General features: G+C 41.8%; 1 protein-coding gene across 1 annotated transcript; it reads right to left on the bottom strand.

Moving 5' to 3' along the window:
- Positions 1-278: 278 nt before the first annotated feature.
- Positions 279-15,408, bottom strand: LOC137293411 (calpain-B-like). The gene is made up of 18 exons (XM_067823931.1): positions 14,980-15,408; positions 12,760-12,829; positions 12,251-12,512; positions 11,663-11,843; positions 10,706-10,786; positions 9,921-10,012; positions 8,982-9,059; positions 8,209-8,378; positions 7,369-7,526; positions 6,388-6,602; positions 5,445-5,472; positions 5,012-5,141; positions 4,247-4,305; positions 3,822-3,890; positions 3,160-3,238; positions 2,100-2,216; positions 1,896-1,948; positions 279-1,445 (listed from the first exon to the last, which is right to left on the bottom strand). The coding sequence occupies exons 1-18, from the start codon at positions 15,160-15,162 to the stop codon at positions 1,419-1,421; spliced, it is 2,052 nt and encodes a 683-aa protein (XP_067680032.1). The 5' UTR covers positions 15,163-15,408; the 3' UTR covers positions 279-1,418.
- Positions 15,409-15,921: the final 513 nt, after the last annotated feature.

Genomic DNA, 15,921 nt, shown 5'->3' with positions numbered 1-15,921 from the left:
GGTCAGGCTTGCTGACTTGGTTGATACTTGGTTGATACATGGGTCGATGCTCATGCTGTTGATCACTGGATTGTCTGGTCCAGACTCAATTATTTACAGATCACTGCCATATAGCTGGAACAGTGCACACAGCAACATAAAAATACATTACGAACTCGTTCTCAGTGGGTTTGGCATCTGCCCTGAGGTATGAGAGAGGTCAATGTCTCAAGATAAATAAGAATATTTTAAAAACAGACTTAGTGAGTAATTTTTGCTTTGTACCTTTTAACCACACATTCTGTTTTCAGATTTTATTGACAAAATAAGTCACATATTTACAAAACATATAAATAAGAAGTAACTCCAGCAGCCCACACTGAAAACACAACGCTGCTGGGTCTGTCAAGAGTCCAGGAACACATCTTGTTTTCACCCCATGATATAAATGAATGAATACTGTTGAAGGCGTTGTTCACCAATTTCACACTTTTGTTCATACAAATACTTCTGAATATCAGGGCGGGGGACCCCTGAAATAGGTTTCACACATTTCACTCATGATGGTATTCGAACACGGCCTGACGTGCGAACCTATAGCCATGATGCTACCCCGCCGCCTTGTGTTGGCGTTGGTTGCTGCTAAATCTTGATGGGTAAACTTGTGTTCACGAAGCAGTGCCGCCTTATGCCCAATTCCATTGTCCATCTGTCATGAGCTTCGAGCTCATTTGTTTCGACACTAACCTTGGCATCCATTTCCAGTGACCTCTGCCTGCCTCTCCGCTCATGCTTATCCTAGTGGCTATTTCCGGTTGATCGTATCAATGAACTGTATCTACTTCCGCTCAGGGTGACATTGGTGTCCATTTCTATTTACGCCCATGCGCTGTAGTGTGTTGTCATGGTGACTTTGTCTATACTAGACTACAATACCTGAGTTGGGAAACGCTAACTGGAAGACATTCAAGCTTTTGATTGTCAAATGTACCCACGGCGCCTTGTTACAATCACAGTTGTGCCATTTCTGTCAATATGATAACCAAACACCTACTTGTTATCTGTAAAACCTACTAATACCCATGACAATAATGTCTGTTTGACGAATGTGTCATTATGTTGCGCATAGAAAACAGTTCCGGCACAGCCATGTCATTGCCACTTACACTCCGCCCGGCAATCACTGCAGACAGGGAAATGGTTCACAATATAAATATATACTGGGGCATTACATAAATATATCCCCTGTTCAATAGGGGATATGATTGTGAACGAAAGATGATTTTGCTCTTCACCCACGAATGCTTGTCATGAGAGATGAATGACAGTGAACGAAAGATGATCTTGCTCTTCACACAAGATTTCACAGCAGCATCAGTTAGCAAATGGATCGATGGATGAGTGACAGGAGGCTACAGGTGAATGAAACAACGGCTTGATCAGGAGTAGATGGCGGCGCGAAGGAGCTGAAAACAAACAATACATTCACAGTACAAAATCTGTCTTATACTGTAGATTCTGATACAGATTTAGTGAGTATGGTTTTACGCCGCTTTTAGCAATATACCCGCAACAGCAGGGTTGGGGGCACATGAAATGGGTTTCACATATTGTATCCATGTGAGGAATCGAACCCGGGTCGTCGGCGTGACGAGCGAACGCTTTAACCACTTGGCCACCCCAAACTATATTATGTTAATATCCTGACATGAACTACACAGTATACGAACATAACCCATCGTGTTTTTTCTGAGTTACGAACGGGGACGGGAGCACTCCTTCATTGTTATTACTATTTACCCTACTACGGTAAGTTTTTAATAATGAAAGTACCGTTACAAAGTCGTTAACAACAAATGGTAGGTTGATGTCCCTCAACAGTGCGACATGCGGGCATCGGTGTGTACAGAACATACCTTGTCGAGAGACTTTGTGTCAGAACCCTTCACATCGGGGCTGTCAAACCTTTCTGAAAGTGGAAAAGATGTGTAAGCATTCGCCACTTTTGGAATTTATGTTACCTGGCTTTCAGCTAAATACAAATATCCAGGGTTTTATTTCGATATACGGCTTCTTGTGTATAGGCAACGTTTCGACATAAACTGAATGCTCACACTCACCTAGCAGATTCGTGAGTCTCACTATACACAGGATGAAGTCGCCGAAGTCCATGTTGCCGTCCCTGTTGACGTAGCGCAGCACCAACGCTTGGAGAGTGTCGTTACTAATACGATAACCTGATAGAAACAATGAAACTACTGAACCGACAGTCAAAGAGAGTCAAAGGGTGCTGAGTGATTTACAAAGGCTTCCAAAAGCAATTTCACAATTAAGAATAGACAAGTAACAAATCGTCCAATCAACTGGTTGAGAACCACGATATGTGATAGACCCTTTACAAGGAGAGACATATTATGCCTCAATAATCCACTTTTTCAGGCCACTCCAGGATGACGATCTTGCTCAAAGCGCTACGAAAGAAAAGGCGTGTTCAGGCAACTGCCTGATGGAACAAGTGAGATGTTCGGTAGGTTGAAGAAGTACGTAGTTCCCTTAAATAATAACAAAGTAAATATTCTCACTAACCACAAATAACAAATTTAATCTGTTAAAAAATTGCATAACTATTTATAATTGCAACCCTTTTCAAAACATTTTGTTTGTTCTAAAGAGTGTATTTGTATTTATCTTGTTGTACGTGGCACTCACCCATAATATACGAATTCGGCGAGTAAACAATGGAATCGTGACCAGACAAACCGGTGAATGATATGTCAAACATTCCACATGGAAAGGGAAACGTTGACACATAAAGTCACTGAGCCCAGTCACGTGATCCATTTAGACGACATTAAAGTTTACTGGTGAACTACTCGAACCAGAAAGTGAGTTTAGTTTTGCGCCGCACTCAGCAATATTCCAGCTATATGGCGGTGATCTGCAAATAATCGAGTCTGGACCAGACAATCCAGTGATCAAGAATATGAGCATCGAACTGCGCGATTGGGAACCGATGACAAGTGTCAACCAAGTCAGTGAGCCTGACCACCCGATCCCGTTAATCGCCACTTACGACAAGCATGGGTTAGTAAAGATCAATTCTAAACCGGGCCTTCAAGGGTCCCAACCAGAATGGCCACTAGTAATACATAAGGACGCTTGTAAGGAGTATCTACCCACCGAGGAGGTTGAGGAAGGGTCTGAGGTAGTAGGAGCTGAGCATCCCTTCCTTGTCGGCACCACTGGCTTCAAAACATGCCTGGAATTACATATATATAGATACAATGAGTACTGTTTACAATCGGAACAGACTTATAACTTGGCACTCAGATCTAGTAAATATTAATGCAACAGTGTCGGGGTATGATGAAACACAATTAGCAGCACAGCCTTACAATATATGTCGGTTTGAAATATGTGGTGCTGGACATGCTGTTTGGCCAGAAAGAAAGATAACTGTTATTGTCTATACGAAGCATGCATGTGCGCTGTTGTGTATAGGAAGCATGTAGGTGTTATGCGTATAGGAAGCAGGCAGCTTTCATTGTGTCGAAGAAGAAAGCAGGTGCTATTGTGTGTAAGAAACCCGCCTCTCGTACAGTGTGTTGGAAACAGGACAGGTGTTATTATGGATAAGAAACAGTCCGGTGTTATTGATTATAGGAAGCAGGCAGGAGTCATTGTGTATAGGAAACTTGCATCTGCAATTGTGTGTAGGGAGCATATCAGATGTCGTTGTGTTAATTCATTCATTCATTCATTTTATTCATTCATTCATTCTATACAGAGGGAAAGTATAACGTGCATGTTGCTTCTTGTACAGAACATCAGAGCTTGTGTACCTTCCAGTCCAGTAGGTTGCGACACAGGTCCTTGTACCCCGTGAAGTCCAGACTGCCGGTCATGTCATGCTGCGGTGGTCAAGGCGAATCAAGCGTAGGAGATGACCCTCACTATATATTCAACTTCAACATTTGTGTACACTGTCTTGTGAAAAATACCACTAAATAAGATGCATACACGTGCAGATGTCGTTGGTTGCTCGAGCGTTCCTCAGTTCTATTTGTTTGTTATTTATCCCCTCATTTAGAGGCTTGGAGCTATCAAGACTCGATACTGGGGACCCTGTGTTAATTTTGTCAAAGGGTTTGCATAATGTTTGAATTATTTTGGTTTTATGTGATTACAGTCTACTGTGTTTCCTTTTACAGCATTAAGATAGCAGTATATTTAGATGGCTTCACATCCCGACTGGGGGTAAGGATACATCCATCATGGCGATCATGCTGCGACAGGCTTCAAGCGAAAACCCCGAGAATGTGAACTCTGAAACACATTGTTATGAAAATCATTTGGTCAAGTTGATTATTTAAAGAAAAGCTGTCAGCAAGCAATCATTTACCACGTACGCACGATCCTTAGAGTTAATGATAATTAGGGAGTGACGTCACCACCACTCGTTTCAATAATCCGGCACAGAATGTCTGTCGCACATGAACGTAAGCTGATTGGACTGCGTCATTAGCTTCGGAACCATGACGTAACCGTGGTGGAGAATTGGTAGTTTCTCAAGACAACATAGGGATATAACGTTCTGGATAATGGAGGTTGTAGCGAACTGCAAGATGGACCTACCTGTGAACGTAAATACCGGGGAGGAACTACTATCATCATCAGAGATGTTCAAAAAACAAAAACAACCAAAAAAAAACCAAAACAAAAAAAACCACGCACGCACGCGCGCGCATACGCACACACACACACATACTAGAACTGCACCTTAATGAACGACGACCAGCGTTATTACTTACAAACCAATACATAACGGCAATTTGTAAGTACAGAATCCAGATAGTCCAGTTATTGACAACTTGTGCATCAGTCCCGGCACCAGTGACGTAATGACCTACATCAAAGATAGTAAGACAGCCTGAGCACCCGCTCCTCAGCTGCCTCTGGCGATCAACAAGAGTAACCGAAGACGTGTCGGAGTTGTAGTAACAGCACTAAATCACTTAGTTTATATACTTACCAGTTTCAAATAATAAACCCAGGATCTCTTTCAGTCTGTAAGCATCAATTATCTCCTCCTCCCCCACATCTGTCATGAGATGATCCAGGTCCTCCATTATGCCATCCACACTGTCAGGTGAGTCGATTTCCTAGTAGGGGGTACATATATATAGTATATATACTGGACAAAATAAGTTAGGGATATTGGTATATTTATAACTGACATTTTTCATCAGTGTGCCAATAAATAAATACATCATTATTCATAATTTCAAAATTTACATATATCCCTATCCCTAACTAATTTTGTCCGGTATATATGCTAGTTCGCACAGAACTTGGGAATAATTTATTAAACACATCGCGAATTATTATATCGTAATATCGGCATTTAAATGGACTTTGAGACTGTTATTATGGAACTAGAATGCCACAAAATGTAGTAAACCCACCTCAAACGAAGTGACGTCATCCATCTCACTGAAACATGATGCAATAATCACGAATAATCATTGAATAGGGATGTGATTTGTCATGATATCCTAATATCACATTTAGTCTGCTGGAATATGATATGTTTAAGGTTCACAATCCAAAAGTTATTGCGTTGTAGACTTACGATCACTACAGAGGCAGTGCCCTTAGATGACTCGTGGGTGATCAGCCCGATCCGATACGATCGAATCTCCCATTATTTGAAAACTACTAATGACCATGGTAGTGACAGCACATGGTTCCACAAAACAACTGTAACACCCTTATCACACCCGTATGATCGTAGTAGAGTCCCAATTTCACTAAGAAGTCGTATCCTAACAAGAAAGTCTGGTTAGAGTACAGGAGCAACTACAAGAAGATAGAGTTGTTCTGTGGTAACGTTGTCGCACCCACATGGGCGGGTACATGGGAGTAGTAACGGGGATCGAACATGATTTTTCAGCCCTATAAGAAACGCACTTCCATTCTACCCCAGTTTTGCTTTGGGTAATGGCAGGTGAGGTTGCCTGTGGTTAAATCAGTCTTCTTTGGGTGGCATTTAACAAAGAGGGGAGTGTTTTGAACTTCAAGCAGTGTTCTTCTTCCTTATTAATATGCACAACGTTTCGATGTAGCTACTAACTATTGCTTCATAACGGTATTAGCAGCTACATGTCGTTTGTATAAGTAATAATGTTGTTTATACATAGAACCCAGATCGTTAAATCTGTCGCTCATCACACTCAAGGATCGATTCGATTGGTCACGTGAATATTGTGTATGGCGCCCGGTTTTTGGCGTCCCTAGCTCATGAAAATTGGTAAAACTGGCGTAAAGGAATATCTCTCGTTCACGAACCCCATTAGACAGTCCTCACAATGGGACACATGTGCACCGTTCAAATCGAAATGTGCTTACCTGAAGGACTTCCGTTTCTCTGTGAATATCCTCAACAGGAAGTACGCCGACTGATTTGGATGGAATGTTGATGGTATGATGACGTAGTCACCGACTGGAAGATGGTGCCGTCCACACACCTCCCTGGACTGAGAGAAGGTCTTGCTCTTCCCCACTGGCCTGTTCCTGTGGAAAAACTCCCTGTCCAGCGGCCTGCCTTCATTTGATTCAGGAAGCTGGAGGGTAGAATGATACTAAAGTTTACCGATGGAGTTGTAGTCAGTGAGTGAGTTTAGTTTTACGCCACACTCAGCATTAATCCAGCTATATGGCGGCGGTCTGTAAATAATTGAGTCTGGATCAGACAATCCAGTGATCAACAACATGAGCATCGATCTGCGCAATTGGAAACCGATGACATGTGTTAAGCAAGTCAGTGAGCCTGACCACCCGATCCCGTTACTCGCCTCTTACCACAATCACAGTCGCCTTTAATGGCAAACATGGGTTGCTAAAGGCCTATTCTACCCTGGACCTTCACGGGTCGAGTTGTAGGTCGGGGTAGGATGACACATACACCTGTTACCATTCGTGGTAGTCTTTCATGCACCAGTGTCTATTAAGATATTGTTTTCAACATGTCTCAAAGTTGCCCTTCCATCCATATGAGTCCTTTCCGGAACAGTTATGAGAATATAATACAGTAAAATACCTTTATAACGAACTCCAAGGGACCACTGAAACTAGTTCGTTATATCCGTAGTTCGTTATTCACGAAAATCCATTGAAAGAACACAAAAACACACTACAATGTATATAGTACGATACAGTTACGATGTGCTCAGTTTATTCATGCATTCATTCAAACGACAATTACATACGTTTGTTCGGGACTTTTAAAACAGTTTGCTATAGCCGTCAGTTCGTTTTATCCGTGTTCGTTATAAAAGTATTCTACTGTAATACAGTAATCAATGTGAGCGGAAGTATGGACATACCTACCTTATATATGGCATAACCTATGCCCAGGTACTTGTGTCCGTCTTTGAAGAGGCGTCGCGTGTCCTTTTGCATGAGAGCGACAATCATGGTGCACCCTCCACTGGTGTCGTCTGCCTCCATCAGTTTCACACGGAACTGAGGGTTCTTCCACATGGAGTCTGAGGGAGAGATCGAAGGAATTAGATATGGGCCATTGGTACTTCACGGAATACCTTATTCCAATCCATGTCTATCTTTCTGTGGAATTGTAACTTCTAGTTTTAATTAATTTGCGCAAGCAGGTACTTCCAACCTAAACCGAAGCTAAAGACACCTTAAGGTTAGTGTCGGGTGGTGAAACATTGATGGTCAACGTAACCACCTTGTGGCCACCCTTCAACAATGTCGTATTTACATCACAATTGTGTATTATATATGAATGTGCCTTCAGAGGAAATGAGATTAATTTTTGGAAGTGACTTCCTGTGAGATGGCATTAATCCATGATGTGTGTAAGTGACTTCCGGTGAATTGACATTACTCCATGCTTTGTGCAAGTGAGGTCCTGTGATATCACGTTAATCCATGCTATGTGTAAGTGACTTACGGCGAAATGGCATTAATCTATGGTATCTGTAAGTGACTACCTGTGAGATGGCATTTATCCATGTTATGTACAGGTGACTTCTGGTAAGATCCTAATAATTAGGCCTGTGTGTAAACTACTTCCGGTCACACTTCTGATGAGATACAAGTGTTTAGTGCAATGTGTACAATCACCGTCAGTGGGATGCCCTTAATATCTGCTATATATAGCAGTGACCTCCAGTGGGATGACAGGAATCTGCGATGGTGACTTACCAACATAGTTGAGGCAACCACCGGCGTTGACGTACTTGATCCAGGACCTGTTGTAGGCGGCGACGTCCCACTGTTTATCAGCGGTCACGCCAACCTCTCCAAGATGCAGTGGGTCCAGATTACACAGGTCAATTTTGCTAAAATGGTATCTGAAATCCTCCATACACATCCTGCAAGCATTGTAAAGTCTAATAAAGTCACAACTAACTAAGGTTGTTCGACTGGATTTATTTCGCTCAAAAAAATAAATAAATAAATAACAATTAACTGTTTGATTTTTCTTGGCTGATATACCCCATCGTAAGACAGTTTAGGTTGACCAGTAAAGTATGCCTAAAACAGCAGAGATCTCGAAAGAGACATGTTTCTTGGTGTGTGTGTGTGTGTGTGTGTGTGTGTGTGTGTGTGTGTGTGTGTGTGTGTGTGTGTGTGTGTGTGTGTGAGTGAGTGTGAGAGAGAGTGTGTGAGTGTGAGAGAGTGTGTGTGAGAGAGTGTGTGTGTGTGAGAGTGTGTGTGTGTGAGAGTGTGTGTGGTTTTGTTGTTTTTTTTTTGGGGGGGGGGCTGGGGGGAGGGGGTATATTAAGTATATACATAAAAGGTTGCTTAGATAAATTACACTGTACCTTCACAAATGTAACAGCATGATAAATCACGTAAAATAACATACCAATGAATAAAATAAATAATTGTTATATCTCATATTATAATGTATATTAGGAAACATCACCGTCCGTTTGGTACTAGTGAATCAGTAGTTCAACTAGTTCACTGACCAGAACTCCCCGTCCTCATCGTCGCGAACGCTCAGCTTTCGTCTGGTGTCTTTTGCTACCAGATTCCACTCAGCAGCGCTAAACAAAACAAAGAGCGTGGACAGTGGTCAACGCGTTGGTCATTGTGGTGATCAAAACACACGTATTGATTTATAGCCAATGCCAACATTGGCCAAGCGGGCTGTATATACTGAAAGTGTAGTGTCTATCTTGTTGCAACGAAGGCAGTTAACCCTGAGGTACCTTTCTACCAAGGTATCTTAAAATCAAGAAAACAATATGTGACTTTATGTTTCTCAAGTTTTTTTCCTAAATTTAAATAGGCTAAAATGTGAAATGCAGCTACAAGCTTGATGTCTTGAGTGCCAAGTGAACCAAAACCAGATTCAGAAAATACCCATTTCTTATCAGTAACGTGATCTTGTATTAGAGCAAACGATCCCTTAGAGCTAGATAATTCATTTCGTAAGCACCATGTTACAGCTGCATCCGTCGTCTTTGAGGATCATGCCAGAAAGACAGGCACTTGTTTCGATGACATCATGTTTTATGTACATACATCGATTAAGGTAACTATAACACAGGCATTTTCGACAACAAGACCTGGTATCTGCAGACAGACCTACTGTGGTCGAAAATTACGACCCCACGAACCGACAGACCACCCTCTATGCGGGTACCGTGCACCTCACGGAGGGTACAAACCCATGAAGATGTAGACTTGAATTAATCTTCAGCCAACAATGCTTGTCGTAAAGGTGAGCAAGTGGATCAGGTGACTTGGCTGACCCGTCATTGTATAACATTTGCTGTATCGGTGCTCATGCTTTTGATCTCAGAATTGTGTGGTCCAGACTCGATTATCTACAGACCACTGCAATATTGATAAGGTCAGCGTAATTCAACCAACAAACAATGTGGGCACTTGTCCATACTCACCCATCTGCCCATTTGCCCCGCCACTCCTGCCCATCTCCCCAAGGATTTCGGATCCTGATCAGCCTGGTTTTCGACCCGTCCATCAGCGGAACCTGTTGGAGACACATTACAACATGGGCAAGGATAAAGACACCGTAATCAAGAAAAAATGATGTCACACTTAGAGTTAATTATCAGGATCTTCGGCGTGTCGAGCGAACGGTTTAACCACTAGGCTATCCCACCTCGTATAATGGGAATACAAAGTGTGTCTATTTACGGTACAGGAGAACACGAAGGTAATAGTTTCCGTATGTTAGTTTTAGTATGGTATACAATTCAATACAATAATGTTCAATTCTCAAATTCATCGAAGTATGAGACATGTTGCTTATGGATATAGTAGCTTTAGAAACTGCGTAGGAATATATCATGTGGGTGATTCGGCACATGATTTGTAGATTGGTACTCTGCCTATGCTACGCTCAGCAAGCTGGCTACACAAAGTGCAGCGATAGCGCAGCGCGGAATAGGGCAGGGGAACCAGTCTAATGATTTGCAGTTGTGTCTGTTTACATCACACGTCGACATACGAGTCATACGTACTCATTCGAGCAACGTTACGTAATAGTTTCATTGGATGTTATCGACAAATGATTATACACAGCTCAGTAAACACAGTCTGTGACCTCATTGTCATATTTATCAGATCAACATACTGAGGTTTTCGGATTGATCTATGACATAACCCTAACAATTATAGGATAAATGCTGATATGTGAAATGATAGAAGAGATTACTCTTACTAGTTTTAGGCCTGTGATGCTGTAGGTATGGTTTCCAAGCAAGCCTTCAACTGATCTGCGGACGTTGACTGAGAAGTCGGGCTGAAACATCATCACGAGTTAAGCATTGATTCTGTATGGCGAAGGGTCTACATTTTATAATACGTTAGTATAATTGTTTTACGCCGCTTCTAGGAAGCCCTTGACTTGATCTGCGGACCACTGAGAAGTCGGGCTGAAACATCATCACGAGTTAAGCATTGATTCTGTGTGGCGAAGGGTCTACATTTTATAATACGTTAGTATAATTGTTTTACGCCGCTTCTAGGAAGCCCTTGACTTGGTCTGCGGACCACTGAGAAGTCGGGCTGAAACATCACCACGAATTAAGCCTTGATTGTGTTAGGTGAGGGTAGCTAATAAGTATCGTTTTACACAGTATTGTTCTATGCCGGTTAAGACTTAAGCTTCGAACTCGGGGTGACGAGTGGATCCTTCAGCCACTAAACCTTAACCATTGGACAGTCAAAGAATGAAAATTAAGGATTCATCACGGTTGCCAGAGCATTGGCCAAGCATCTCCTTTACCGACAGCACATCTACTATGGACTGTGATGCCAGGACGTGGAATCATCCCCATTGTCGGATCTTGCACCACAAGAATCCACGTATCATACATAGTAATCCCAGAGGGCAAACATATATGACGAGTCTTGTAATGTATTCTTTCTGCTCCAAAATGTCCAGAGATAACACAAACCCATGGTCCGAAAGTCCTATTCTTCTATTTGATCCTTGTTGTTACAGACCGTTGTTTGGAACCTGTTCACCAAGAGGTTCGCGCGAGATTTACAGAGGCAAATAGGAACTATGGGCCTTTTTTTCTTGCCTCTACAGATGACCTGAACAGTTTGGTCTATTGGACAGACCCTACTGTTGAATACCCACAAGACTTGTACCGGGACTTCTGGAACCTACCTCTTTTATGGTCATCGAACAAGTCATGACACCTCCTCTCTCTAGCGTCTTTTCCATCACCTCAGTCAGTTGGTCGGGTGGAATGTCATTGATCAGAATTGTTTCGCCCAGTCCACCCGTCAAGTCTTCCATGGCCTCTATCGCACTGCCGCCTTGAAGACTCTCATAGCATCTGTACATCCTGCAGACATACGCTAGATGTGAATGGCGAGTCAATGAGACAGTACACAGACTAGGTAATAACAGGAAGAATAGAAGACTGTCGATTATCCCTGGTAACAGGGACTGAGAGAAACAGACCTCATACATATGGCGAGGCCTATTTTGCCCCACATCCACAATAATGAACAGAATAATTACATGGTGTGAGCAAACTTAACAAAGGATACATGAAGCATGGAAATTTTGTGGAATCGCTGTTTACTGTCAAAAAACTAAAATTACATTTCCGCTGTATGCGTTTAACAATTTCTCATTTTCATTGTGGACAACTATTCATACAACGGGATGAAATGTTGCGATGAATTAACATGTGAGGAAGGTGCGATATATATGCATACATGGAGGTCACACGTCATACACACATACTTTGCATAGGCTTTTTCCAAGAGAGCGCTCCAGAATTCTGTCCTGCTTGAAGAGTGCATGTAAAGTAGTTGAGGGTTGTCGCGGTCAAAGGTCGGCAGTCGATCGTCAACGACAACATCCACCCACTGTCCTTGATACCACAACCGGAAGTGGAAAATCCCACAGTAGCCATCTTGGAAACTTTGTTCAGGGGGGACTACTCGAGCAAGAAGTCGTTTGTTACAGGTGAGGGAGGCCACGGCAGCCAACAACCAACAATCACCTGTAAATATAAACAGACTTTAAAATATTCTTACTCTGCTGTAATATGAGTCATGCGAGATAAAGAACTATACCTATTCCTGTCACTCGAATAGGTTCCAGCAGATGCACTTTCGGTTGCGACCGGAAGGATGTAACAAAGTAACCTTTACCATCATATTACTTAACACAGGTACATTAAAATGCAATTTCCTCGAACAGAGGAGATATAACAAGAAAATATGTTTGTAGTAAAATTAACATTATACCTAAGTATCCTTGCACAACGTCGAACCGACTGAAGTCCTCATTAATCCACTGTGGATTCTTGCAGAATTCCTGGGAATATAAACAGAATGTGTGTTTATTAGTTAGTTCAAATTTGTGAAGTATATGCACTTCACCTGTGACAAGAGACGCGGACATTCACCTTGATAAACAGTCAACAGTCTAAAGTGGAGGAGTGAGTGAGGTCAGTTTTAAGCCACACTCAGCAATATTCCCGCTATGTGGCGGCGTCTATAAATAAGTGTGTCTGGATGAGACAATCCAGAGGTAAACAACAAAAGCATTGATCTGAGCAAATGGGATACGATGACACGTGTCAACCAAGTCAGCAAGTCTGATCATGGCATTCCAATTACAGACCGGATTTTCACGTGTCTCAACAACTTAAAACACTGAGTCATTCAGCAAACGTTGATGTCAGCCTTCCAAATTGAGACGGAAAGTTGTTTACAGGGAAACCCGCATTTTGTGATAATTTCTTATCAATAATATTGCGAAGGAAGACTCATACGTGTTGAGAATGCAAACATATGCTTGACCAAATATGGCAGAACAAAAAATATATTGAGCTATACTTAAACACCTACATTTAAACAGAGACCATATGCCGATACCATATATCTGACTTATGAAAAACATTGCACTGCATTTAGAAAAGTAACCGAGTAATGGCAATAAATAGTTGCAATAAATGGCAAAGTGGCTGCTGTGATGGCCATAGTGATATCGGAGGACATCTCTATGAATTCCATAACGTCGCCCAGTGAAACAAGCACGTGACATGGGGGCCATATCAAATCACACATTCGGTGGTTGGAATAATCATATGCAGTTTAAGCTACTTTGCCCAATGACATTTAGACGCTACAGAAAAGCATGCCATGATATAAGTCCACTTGAGTTTAGTCTGGTGAGATAGAAAAAAATCAGTTCGTTGATAATTCCTATGGAGACAAGTGCATGTGCATTTGTTATCAGTCATTAAGGAAAACCATTGGCGTTAGTCATGTACTTTAAGTCAACAGAAAACATAAAACGTTTGCCATTGGCTGCATGGATCAAGTTACATTATGTTCTCGCACGTTTATATATACTGCTTAGATCATTACCATATCTATACTTCCGGGCGTGAATGTAAACACGTGAATGTGTGATCACCAGTGTCATCCTTTGTGCTTAGTGCAGCCTCAAACAATATTTGTATCACGTGCGTGGTATTGTATTGAATCACGCGCTCCGACCTATACCTCACGTGTCTGTGGTTTTTACCTGTTATATTGACACTGGCTGCAGCTGTTTATTTTTCATCAGACAACAGCTGTGAACATATATTTTTAACATGTCCTACACACAATCATTCCCGAAGTAGTATGACTAAAGCATACGTATTTAGTCTCTGAAAGTTTATACATGATATTGTGAAAGAAACAAGCAAGTTCATTTTGATTAAAATGAATGTGGTTGAGATGGGCGTTTAGGCTTGAACCTGAAAATGGGCTTGCTTCATTGAGGAAGTATTTCTCGGTGCTATATATGCAAAATTATATCGATATCATGAGGGGAATATTAAGAATGACTTGAAACGGGGTGAACATTCTGGTCATCGGTGTATCACTGCAACAGTTGCTCCTTTTCCATCCCCCATTACATTATTATATACCTCCATCTAGTGTTGAGAACTGGTTGAAATCTCACAATTGATGATTGCTTCATTACTAGAAGCACAATCATCGAAAAACTGGTTAGCGTCATTTTTCAGATTTTGCTATAAGGGTTGTTATTGCATATAAGAATAACATGACGCAACTTGCTTCTTTAAAGTGATGACTGATATATCACGAACATAAACTTCCTGGAGTCTTCATTCGAAATCCGGCCACTACTGCCTATTATCAGAGGGAAGGGGTGGCGAGGTAGCCTAGTAGTTAATGCGTTCGCACATAACGGCGAGAACGCCTGTTCGATTCCCCACATGGGTACAACGTATGAAGCCCATTTCTTGTGTCCTCCACTGGAATACTGCTAAAAGTGGTGTAAAGGTCAACTCACTCACTCTTTTTGGTGATGACGACCAGCAATGTGTATGTCGAGTAACATTTCATAGGAAATTTACATCTAGTTTTCAAATAATATATATAGAGATTTGATATTCTTCATTAGACCATACCCACTAACTCACTACACGCTAGGGCTACACTCACGTGCGGTCGCCTCCAGATGACAGTCCTATCGGGTGGTTTGGTGTAACAAAGGGAGGCAACTTCTGCCGGAAACTCCGGGTCTTCGAACAACACCCCTTCGGACAAACACTTGTCTCGTATTGAGGCGTAGTCTTGACGGTCAGCGAAAGCCATATTTGACCTGTACACTCGCTCCCGAGGCATTGTAAAGTCTGAACGTTGTGTTTCACAAGAACGTTGTGTTTCACAAGTCTTGCCTTGTATATCGTGTCAATACAACCGCGCGTCTAGCCTATGAATGTACGTGGTGTTTTGAGAGGACAACTCGGTAGTTACACATCGATCGGGTTATATGTAGGTTGACGGGAAAAGTTCAGGTATATATCACAACATACACGTCATATAGACCGATATAGGAGAGGTGTATTCCTAGGGAAAATCCTCAGGTGTGGAAGTATACAAATAATGAACTCAGTTTTACAAGTCATGTGATGACAATAGGATATTGATTACGGTATTGCAAGGGGGGCGTTTCAAAGTTTAAATGATGGATAAAAATGTTTTCCCATGACACTTGTTAAAACTACCAGGAGTCACCGTTTCCAGCGATCGAGTACCAATAAACAAAGAATCTTTTCATAAATGTTCAGTGCCTTTTGTAATTTCTATCGATTTACCCATTATGTAGTGATGTGTTTCACTTTCAGATTTAAAAAAAAGTAAAATAAAATGAGTATTTTAACGGATGGAAAGAAATTAACACGTTAAAGGCGCAACATCTACCGCGTGTTTTTGAACTGAGTGAATTAAGACTTTAATCCTACATAGAAAATTTGAACTGCCCCTAAAGGTTTACGTCACGGTCACATGCCTCCAAAAAGTGTCGCGGAAACACTGAGCCATGCATTGAAGGGACTTTGTATGATCTGCGCACTTCACGTGCAACTGTTTACGAGGCTATGT

Source organism: Haliotis asinina, chromosome 8 (genome assembly GCF_037392515.1).
Source record: "Haliotis asinina isolate JCU_RB_2024 chromosome 8, JCU_Hal_asi_v2, whole genome shotgun sequence".
In the NCBI taxonomy this organism is placed as follows: Eukaryota; Metazoa; Mollusca; class Gastropoda; order Lepetellida; family Haliotidae; genus Haliotis; species Haliotis asinina.
The sequence above is the reverse complement of the archived record's forward strand: the minus strand, read 5'-3'. Positions and strand labels throughout refer to the sequence as shown.